We start from the raw sequence: 10,785 nt of genomic DNA on the forward strand, positions 1-10,785 counted from the left end.
TTTTTTTTCTTTCTTTTGGAGGAAAATAAAAAAAACAGGATGTTAGTTCTTAAATTAGTTTGGCACATTTAAAAAAAAACAAACTGGGAGGGGAACTCACAAATTGCATCCTTCTCTCGCAACATCCTTGGGAGGGGAACGTCAGTACACGGACAGGGCAGACACACACAGAATGACTGACACAGACCATGGCCTGGCAGACTCCAGCTCTCAGCCTTACACCAGGCCTCAGTCCATGTGCACTCTCACTCGCACACGCAAACACAAGTAGCTTCTGCTGCTCACACCTCAGTCCATGGCTGACGCAGCCAATGAGGCGGTCACTGCGCAACTGGAGAGGGCTCTCAGGAGTCAAGCTCCAGCAGCCTGCTGGCACCAGGTAGAAAGGTAGCAAGTTCTGTACCTTCTGCTTAAGTCTCACTTAAGAACACAGTAGCCAAGCTACTACTGCTTTGCCGAGGAAGCTGTGGTGGGGTCTGACACGCAGGTCTTTGCACGTCAGTGCGTGCCCCGTGCTTCAGAAGAGCCTCAACCGTTTTTGTGTGCCCTCCTCGTGCAGCCAGGTGAAGAGCTGTCAGCCCTTCACTGTCAGAAACATCGATATTTCCTGAACTGACGAGTTCTTCTACCACTTCAGAGTGCCCGTTTTCTGCGGCAAGATGCAACGCTGTCCTGTTTAAAGGGCCTCTGGCTAGAACGCTTGCCCTTTCATCTATCAGTAACTTCGTTGTTGCTAAATGCCCACTGCGAGATGCCAAGTGCAGAGCGGTGAATCCTTCTGCTGTTGCTGCCTCAATGTCTGCACCATGTTTAAGGAGCAACCTCGAGGTGCTTGTGTGGCCGGTTTCAGCCGCTATGTGGAGAGCAGTCTGCAAGAGCGCGTTCTGTATGTTGACGTCCGACTCCAGGTCTATGAGAAGGCGAGCGACGCGGTAGTGTCCTCGTTGAGCAGCCAAGTGTAGCGAGGTCCTTCCATCCACTGTCTGCACGTTCACGTTTGCTCCACGCTGTTTGGCCAGAAGCTTTACGATGGGGAGATGGCCTTGCCAGGCAGCGTAGTGCAGTGGCACCCAGTCATCCTTTCCTTTGATGTTCACATTGACGCCTCTTCTCAGCAGGATCCGCACAATATTCTCTTGGCCGTACTGACAGGCTATGTGGATAGGGGCTCTGCCTTCAAAATCTACCTCGTTTAAGGATGCGTTCTTATCAAGCAGCATTTTGGTGCTGAAATCATCCCCGTTTTGGGCAGCAAAGTGAAGAGCAGTCCACTGATCCTCATCTTTGGCATTAACATTGATTTTCCTAGCCATAATCAGCTCCACAATGCTTTTAACTTTCTTCTCAATGGCTATGTGAAGAGGGGTGGATCCTTTCTTGTTGGTGAGGTTAGGGTTAGCGTTGTACAGGAGGAGCCATTTGACACATTCGTCTTGACCAGCTTCAACAGCCAAGTGCAAAAGACTGGTGTTCCCATCTAAAACAATATCAACATCTTGAGGCTGGAGGATCTTCATCAGCTTGCTGGTATCTCCAGATAAAATGGCCTCTGTTAGCTTCCTCTTCTGTATGTCTGTAGTGCCAATATCTAGAGGGATATAAGGAAGACATTTTTTTATAATGAGGGTAGTGAAACACTGGAACAGGTTGCCCAGAGAGGTGGTAGATGCCTCATCCCTGGAAACATTCAAGGTCAGGTTGGACAGGGCTCTGAGCAACCTGATCTAGTTGAAGATGTCCCTGCTTACTGCAGGGGGTTGGACTGGATGAGAATTAAAGGCCCCTTCAAACCCAAACTATTCTATGATTCTATGAAAAAGACACCATCACAATTCTGATACCTGTCAAAACTTATTTGCCCATGGCTAACATATCTGGTGGCTCCGGCAAGAAATCCCTGTCCCTTACCACAGTAGATTCAGAACAATTTCAGGTCAGATTTGGAGCCCCAGTGACTCTGCTTCTTGTGAAATGAGGAATGAAGGATGCTGTGGTTGCACTAATCGTTGTTTGCCTAACTGGAAAATAGATGCCTGTTTTTTGCAGCACTGGATTGAAAAGAGAGGGGTGTGTGCACAACAGCAAGGGTCTTTATTACAATATTCATGGGGGCTGCTGAGAAGGTGGCTTGAGTCTTCTCAAAAAAAAAAGAAAAAAACACCAGTGCTCAGACTTGGGCTTAGTGTAACCGGAAAAGCCACAAACTCATCTGACCTGACTAGGCATTGGCTTTAGTCCCACTTCGAGCAGGATGCTGGACTATGTGGCCTCCCTTCCAACCAACCTTTACATGACTGACTCTGTCATTGCTTTGATGGGAATTCAGGTCACTTCTTTTGAAAAGTAGGTAAGATTTATTATTTTTCATTAGTTCATTTTTGGGAACCACCTCATTCCTTTTTTTTTCTTTTTTTTTTTTATAACTACCTCCAGTAAACAAATTTGTAGTGTTTACAGCAAGAGAAAGCAAGGCTAATGGTGATTTCCAGAATGATATTCTTAATATGACAACTCTCCAACCATTGATTCCCGTGCCTCGGTCCAAACTACTACAAAAAACCAACAACAAAGAAAAACCTGAGCATTACCTGAACTCTCCCTTTCAAAGGAAAGGGAAAGGGAGCCTCTGGATGAAAAAGCTGAATCTACAGATGAAACTCCTGAAAGTCGCTTGTCACTGGAGGCAAGTTTGGACTCAGAACAGCTGCGGCTGAGCTCCTCAGGGCCTTCCATAGTCTGTGAAATCCCTGAATCCAGCTGGGACAACAACTCTGAGAGACTGTAATCCTTAACTGATGGCAGAGCAGGCTCCTGTTTTGGCTGGGATAATGCAGACATCCCCTTCAAGAGAAGCACACATGCATTTGAAAAAGGTCAGTGAGGAAAACTAAGCATGAGGCCTTACAGGAAGTAACAGAAGTTGGTTAGTTTGCAGGTAGCCTTTAAGCGCTGTCCATACTTAATGAAACCTATGAATAAGGTCACTGGAAGTTTTCAGATGCAAGAGGGCAGCTTTCATCAGTATCCACACAGCCACTAAAGCTGCATGGCTCTTCTATCTACAGCATCTTTTGAAGATCAGTCACACCCACGTGGTTCCAGCCTTTACTTCCTAACTACCCTGCTCTCCCTCAGCAGTCCAAGATCCACTTGCACTTAGTCCTGAGCTGAGGTTTTCCTAAGCTGGTCCGTTCCTCTGCTGTCACTTCTGCATTCCTTCACCAAGACCCCCTTCTGTCAGGCAAGAAGGTGCTCAAAAGCAGCAAAGAGAAGGTTGCTTGGGAAGTTACAGGTCACAGAGGAACCTGTTCCTCGCAAAACCTACTGCGTTTGAACAAGAGGTAGAAAGAGAAAATACCTCAGGCTGCTGCTCTGGGGAATTCTTCGTGTCCAGGTCCTGAGTTGTCATCTCTTTTGTTTCATCTTCCGGTTTTTCACAAAGGGCCTCTGTTTCTGAAGTGATTTCTTTGAAGAAAGCAAGAGAAAGTTCTGTTTTGTTTTGTTTTTCAACAGGAGACTTTTCTGAGATGCCCTGCTGCCTTTCTCTATCATTAGAGCCTAACAGCTTTGAGATACCATGGGAGAAAGACTCTAGTGTTGACTATTCCATCTAGCACCTCATTAGTAGGTACTAGCGTGTAGCTGAGCCATGAGTGCATAGGGCTGACTGAACAATTCATTTTCACATTCAGACCAGACTGATGTTACATGGTGGCTACACTGCAGGACAGGCTTAGACACATGTTTTAAAAAAGATGGCATCCCTTTTCCTTTCAGTCCCCATATCTTGTTTGGGCAGGAGGCGAGGGAAGAGGCAAATCTCTCCCATTAACACTAAACAAAGCTGCCTGGAGATAGCACTTGCTACATCCTTTTGCACGTTTGAATTCATAACAGGTGCTTTGGGCAAGTTCAAACCTTTCACCAGAGTTGCCTTTTATTGGCAGAAAAATGAAGGTACAAATTGTTTTGTTACAAGAAAACAAGTCAGTTTCTCAACATACAGCAGTAAATCTAAAGAGCCAGGGCCTTCAAAGCTTTGGTATGGTGAAAACCACACCAACTCCAGTTTGGCCTATGCCCTGAAACACGCAGTCAGAAATTAATATAATTTCTGGTTAAATGGCTCAACTGGTTCAGTGCAGGTCTTATTCCTGATGTGTTTACATAACATTGTCATGGTCAGACTTGTCCTCAGATAATCCCTTCCTCCAAAAATGAATAAGTGGCCTGTATCATTGTCTGTACCATACAATGTGCTATATTTATTCTGTCACAGAGGTTCACAGCATTTACCCCAAGGATTAAGAGAGTCCTGAGCAATAACGTGACTCATAGAATAAATGGGCAGCGAAGTTACGAGGAAATCTTACCTTGAAATGTTGGCCGTGCACCAGGATCATCTTGCCAACATTTTTGCATCAGTTTGATCAAGTTATTACATGAATGAGGTCTGGATTTGGAAACAGCAGGTAGCTCTGGGCGGTGGCCTTTAACTACTTTTACCATAATATGTAAAATGTTGTTTTCCTCTGTAAAGCAAAAGCACACAAATTAAGATCTCTCAGCAAAAGGCATGATTTCTCTTCTGTGTCAGAGCAGTAACAGTGTATTAGGCTGCAACTTTGTTTTAATGCATTTTTTCTAGATTTGAGAGTGCTTTCTTTTATCAACAAGGAAAAAGAAGTTGGTCTTATTCTCCTACAATACAGTAGCATAGTAACATGTACTTCCCATGTCTCAGTTAAAAACAATTGTCAGTGAGTGACTGTGTTCTTTTTCAACTCATAAAAAACAGAGAACCAAAGAAAAAAATACAACCTCAAACAGTTTTTTGCTACCCCTCTTTGGATTTCCATATCTGCTGTAAGAAAACTGAACCACAGCTTTCATTTAGACCAAGTACCTGAACTTTTCATAAAGTTGAAGGAAGAACACAAATCAAGCAGTGCAGTAATGTGGCTCTTGACTCTGAAGCCAACCATTGGGCTAAATGGGATCTCTCACTTGAAGAAGAATTAATAGTAGACTGGGACCTGTTCAAACACGTTTGCTATACTTAGGCTAGTCATACACCCAGGAAAAGTCATGAAGAATAAACAGCTGTCTGTTGATCGGTACATTTACGGTGGGGTGGAACAAGGCTTATTCTCACAGACAGCTTTTTTTTTTTTTTAAAGTACAAATCTGCACACCCACAATCTACAAATAAACTACAGAACCTCTCTGCAGAGAAGCTGTCTCTGAAAACAGCACCATTGCCTGTTGGCTCTGCTCTACAGTGTTCCTCGTTGGCTGCAAATGTGTCAGGAGTCCGCGCAGGCACTCACTGATTTGGAGCTGTAGAGCAAAGTCCAGAAACAGAAAGGGGCAGATCCAGACCCCCTATGGCAACGTGGGTTCTGCTTTCATGATGTAGGACAGAGGAGGACTTCACATTTGTGATCAGAATTTGAGAGCTTTAAAGCGTCTACCATGCAAAACTGTAGGAATTTGGAGGACATGCCTGTCATCTGGGGCCGGTGGGGCAGGAAGCATGCTTATCAATGGGAGAAAGGGAAGAAATTCCAACACAACCCACAGTACTTCAAACTTACCTGCAAAAGGCTTCTTCTGTGTAAGAACTCCCCAAATCACAATGGAAAAGCTACAAATAAATGCAAAAAAGTTATTTCTAGAAAAGCTTAAAAAACCCCACCAAACCACCCAACAACAAAAAAGCCAAAAACCTCACACAAGTATAATTTATTTTCCTACATTCTCTTTCCATGTCCTTCACTTCTGCATCAAATTCAGCTGATGAGCACACACAGCCAAGAACCATGGTTTGAAAGTCTAGTTTTTGCAGGGGGGAACCTTAGGCAGCAAACACAGGGACTTGCGGGAGGCTGCCCAGTTCTTGGTAACATTTACCAACTACTCCACACCAACACTGACAAAACCAGAGAGCAGCAGAGCATTACTGTGGATTTAATTTAATACTTCCACCCTGCAAGATGACTTTAAAGAGACACATTCCATTTAGAATATGACATATCTTTTAATCTACAGCTATGATTTCCTTTTCCTAATAAACTTACCATGAAAGAAGAACTAAAGACTTAGTGATGAAATCCACTGAAGATAACTAAGAATTTTGTCACAGACTCAAAAAGTAGGTCAGGATGTACCTTTTGATGGGGAAATTAAAGGTGGGCAGACTGTCTCCTACGACACTTGCTAATAAATAAGTGTTACTTGGAATGACAGTGCTCAGGACCCAGAATCAGCTGCAGTTTGTTAAAAGGACTCTACCCTATAAAGACTTTGCAAAAAAGCAAAGCAAACGTGGCCCTTTGCAAGATAAGGCTCAAAGTGGATTTAGGGGTTTCCTGCTCAATTAGGTTTAATGACCAGAAAGAGAGGGTTCACTCTACAGCATTACTTAAAGTGCTTTTAAGTGTTTCCATCCTTAACTGACCTGTACACATCATGTTTGGTGTCAAAGCACCTGTTTTTCTCTTTGATGCGCTCTGGAGGAAGGTACGCAATCGTGCCACACAAGCCGTCCATGCTGATGTCGTGGGAATGGGACAAGCCATTGCACTTTGCAAGTCCAAAGTCAGAAATCTGCAAAAAAATGGAGGAGGAAGAGGGGAAGAGAAGTGCATGCTACCATTAGACTGCAGATACAGTTACAAAAAAATTCTGCAAAGAACAATAGATGTAACAGGACGATCCACCAAATATAGCGAGCTGCTCTTCGGAAATACTAAGAAAACATCTCTGGAAGCATTGCACTATGGTAGGCTTTTCTTTATGGTTAAGCTAGAAAAATAAAAAAAAAGAAGGCAAGCAGTTTTCTGCAAGCAGCAGCATGTTAGTTAGCCCATTACATAGCAAACGCAACAAACAGTCAAGACCATTTATTGCAATTTAAAAGGAGTCAAATTTAGCTAGCGCAAACTACACTTTAATGTAATTACTGGTCCCACCACCCCCTTTCCCTGTGTAACCTCACGTTGTGTGCTGTGTTTAAGTCTTCTAAGCACCTGTGTTCAGACCATGAGCTCTGGGATGAGTGCAAGAGAATTGCTCTTTCAGATATCACTGTTACACTGACCATGCCAGCGAGGACTCAGCCCCACACTAGAGGCATGAAGCGTTAAAAAAAATAAAAACCAAACCCAAATCACAACACACACACACACCAAAAACCCACACAGGGAATTCTTTTTGGCAACTAGGAGATATGGCAAGTAGGTGCGGTGACGCAGTGAACCCAGCTGAAAACAAGTGACAGCAAGTTGGTAAAAAGGAAAACACACCTCCACTTCAAATTAAAGTGTCAAACAAATATGCATTCATTTGTTCTCAAAGGCATATCAATCATCAAGCAAACAGATAGGCAGGGAATTTCCTTTGTCTTACTTATTTCTCACTGGTCAAAAATGTCTATTATGCTAAGTGGAAATTTCAAGAAAAGTCAAGTCTTTTTGGACTACTCAGTCTACTGGGTTTTGTCCACATTAGATAAGATTCCCCTCCACACTTATACATTCCTTTTATCTAATAAACACTCAGGTTTTCCAATGACTCATTCCCTTTTTGATCTTCACAGCTTCTCCTTTAAGAAAGCTCTCCCTCTAAACAAGAAGCATAATTTTAAAAAGCGCCTTTTTTTTTTCTTTTTAAAGTAGGCTCCAACTTTCAGAAGTTTGTGTCTAGAGATCCCACAGAGCTAGTCGTAGCATGCCTCCATTACTGGAAAGGGAGAAAACTGCCGCCAGCTTTAGTCTCCTGGAGAACAGGCAGACTATGCAGCCATGGCTCTTCACATGCTAGGAATCTCCCTTTGCCATGAACCAAACAAAGGAGCCCACACAGCTTCAGGAGGAACTTCTCCCAGGGACATGGAGCTCAAGAGAGGCGTTCGCAGGAGCTGTAGGAGCCCTGCACCCACGCACACAGGTACAGCCAACCTGTTGTCCATCTGTCTCTTAAATCTGTAAGGTAATGTGTGAATGACTTGGGAAGGAAAAAAAGAGTGGGGGGAGAAACAGTTTCTAATGCTTGTAGGGCTACACTCAGAGGGGCATTGCTGGCTTTTTCAGCAAGTGGTCAAGAAACCTGGATTCTCAAGCTACCTAACCCTGGGAAGAGCTGAATCAACCGCCCCAGGAAGTGCTGCAGGGGTTTGGGGCACTTGGAGAACAAAAGCACAACCCCAGCACTGCACAAGCCCATGGTGTCAGGTTAGTAAATGATCCTGACTGTTGCAAGTCTGAACAGATCCAACTTGGCAGAGCACGGCTGTCCTGTGATTAACGTGAAGCAGAGGCTTGTATACACCTCCAGAAACCCATATGGCATGCAGGCATAATTAAAGTCATAAACCTTCCTCTTTGTCTAAACAATACCAGGTTTCCTACTGTGTAAGTTAAGGAATAAAGATGAATACAGGCAGAATCACACAGAATCATAGAATATTAGGAGTTGGAAGGGACGTCTGAAGATCATCCAGTCCAACACCCCTGCCAGAGCAGGATCACCTAGACTAGGTCACACAGGAACACATCCAGGCAGGTTTTGAATGTCTCTAGAGAAGGGGACAGCGCAGTGACATTCCTGCATTAAGGGCCACCAGTTGTGTTGCATGAACCTAAGGCTAGGGGCTGAGGCAGGAGACAGAAAAGGTCTCAGTCTCAGCCTACAAACCAAGAAACAGCTCGGGTACATAGTATACCTCCTCCAAACTGGCAAGAACTTCACCTTGTGAACCTGCCCCCTACATACTGTGAAGGACTAGGTTTTACACCAACTAATAGGAAATTCATCTGTAGAGCTGAGCTTCAATCATATCAAATTCTGCAGAAAGCACCGGAAATATAAGAATGGTTACCTTCCAGGCTGCAACAAAACAGTAAGATTCTGCAGACAGCTTCTGTGCCTTTTATTAGTTCCTTTAGGGTAAATTTTCCACGCTGCATGGGGTACTTAGTCATGCAGTTTCTTTTCACATCAGTGGGAACTGCACAGTGGGTGGAAGACACAGCCATTTAACTTTCCTGCTTTGCCTTTAAATTGCTTGCCAGGTACCCAGTTCTGCAACACCTGGCAGCTTTGCTGGTGAAGGCTGCAAAAGTGGAGCACCCTTCCCCGCTTCTTCCTCCGCACCCCCACCAGCCCTTGCAGCCCACCCCAGGACCTGCCCTGCCCCAACAGAGCCCGTAATCTTGCTCCTCACATCAGCTACTTCAGGTGGGTCCCACCACGCTTCAAAAGCAAACCTAACACCAGCACGGTTAAGAGGAGACACGGAGGCGACAGGCGGCTTCATGCAAAGCGCGCGGTGAAGAGGTAGGAAGAAGAGCAAAAACATTGGCCAAAGCCCACGCAGACAGCGGGATCGCTCGTGTTCAGACACCTCGCGGGCTCTCTGCTCTCCAAAGCTCTGCACAAGAACAAACACGTGAGCAGCGACCGGGGAGGGAGCTGGACGCGTTTCTCCTCCCCGCTTCCCAGCAACACTGACTTCACTGAGAGCTTCCAAGATCTCAAGATCTGCTTTTTTCTTTCTTTATTTCAGTTTTGTTTGTTTTAACTCGAGCACAGTGTGCACACAGGCCTTTCTCTGCTTCTGTCCTTTGTGGATGTTTCCATTCTAGTTTATAAAAAAAAATCTCACTTGCAAAGTTTCAGGTGCTTTGAGTTTGTCAAGTTATTTTTTTGAACTTCTGTTTTGTTTTTGAAAACGAGTAGATATGCTCACATAACTACAATGGTTCCTGAAGTCGGCTGTTCCCAAACACTGAGGGGATCTAGCTCCCAGGAAAAAAATCAGTGCTTGGAAGGTGCCTTCACTGAAGACTCCCGACAGGCCATCCTGAAGTGGGCACTTCTGATGCTGCAGGTCATTTTACTGCAAATTAAGACTCAAGAACCCACTGCAATGGACTCGGGGACAGAGTTCACCAAAAAGTTTTCTTCATCAAATAGGTAACAAAGCCATCAGATTAATTTTTAATCACTGCTGGCATATCCAGTATTTGTCTCTGTCCAAAGTCTCTGTGCATCTGGATATTGAGAATGCCACCACATTTGTCTATGGGTTTTTTGTTTCCATTTTTCTGGGGGGCATAGGGGACACAGCCAAGTTGGCCATCATTTTTTGTTTTTCTGGACATAGCGGGAAAAGGCTGGTTGCTTCAATTTCATCTTTTAAGAAATGCCAGAAATTTGTAAGGGACTTAGATGGGTCACAGGTTTGGACTACTAAAAATTAGGAATAAAAATTAATTCCAAGTATAGACAGAACCAGCAACTGCACTTCAAATATATATCTCTACTTCGGTGCTTATGACCACGCTTCAGTCAGCTACTATAAGAAGTCTTTCTGAAACAGACAATATTTCCATCCTTTTCCAACCTGCCCTGAAACCTCCTCAAAACCTGTTTCAGGTGTGACATTTGTAATGCTCTCTTCAGAAGTGGCAGAAACCAAAGCCATGGTCAAACACCCATTGTAATCCATCATAAATCTGCATTACCATAACAGAGACAGTCTTGTTCCCACTGTGCCACCACAATTACACCAATTAGAGGATCGATGAAGGTGAAAACCGGCTTTGTTGGTTGGGATTGAAGGGCCACAGCCCTACAGGGAAACGCTGATCAGGAGGGGTGAGAAACAGCCAGAAAACAACAAAGCCTCTTCTCATTTCTAATAACAGGAGAGCACTTGCAGCTGATAAAAAAAAAAAGAGAAGTGGCTGGGTTAACTCCATCAGCCAGGCCAAAAAAAAA

The 10,785-nt window shown here is 44.3% G+C and overlaps 1 protein-coding gene across 1 annotated transcript in view; it reads right to left on the minus strand.

Annotated features, from left to right (window-relative positions):
- Positions 1-410: 410 nt before the first annotated feature.
- RIPK4 (receptor-interacting serine-threonine kinase 4) overlaps positions 411-10,785 on the minus strand; it is a gene marked incomplete at its 5' end in the record, with an annotated part of 20,807 nt that continues 10,432 nt past the window's right edge. Inside the window, 6 exons of the mRNA XM_010191479.1 lie at positions 411-1,588; positions 2,589-2,841; positions 3,359-3,465; positions 4,374-4,532; positions 5,598-5,647; positions 6,461-6,609. Of these exons, the coding sequence (XP_010189781.1) occupies positions 411-1,588; positions 2,589-2,841; positions 3,359-3,465; positions 4,374-4,532; positions 5,598-5,647; positions 6,461-6,609 (1,896 nt within the window). The remainder of the gene's footprint in view (positions 1,589-2,588; positions 2,842-3,358; positions 3,466-4,373; positions 4,533-5,597; positions 5,648-6,460; positions 6,610-10,785) is intronic.

This window comes from Mesitornis unicolor, unplaced genomic scaffold (assembly GCF_000695765.1).
Source record: "Mesitornis unicolor isolate BGI_N332 unplaced genomic scaffold, ASM69576v1 scaffold23319, whole genome shotgun sequence".
Classification (NCBI taxonomy): domain Eukaryota; kingdom Metazoa; phylum Chordata; class Aves; order Mesitornithiformes; family Mesitornithidae; genus Mesitornis; species Mesitornis unicolor.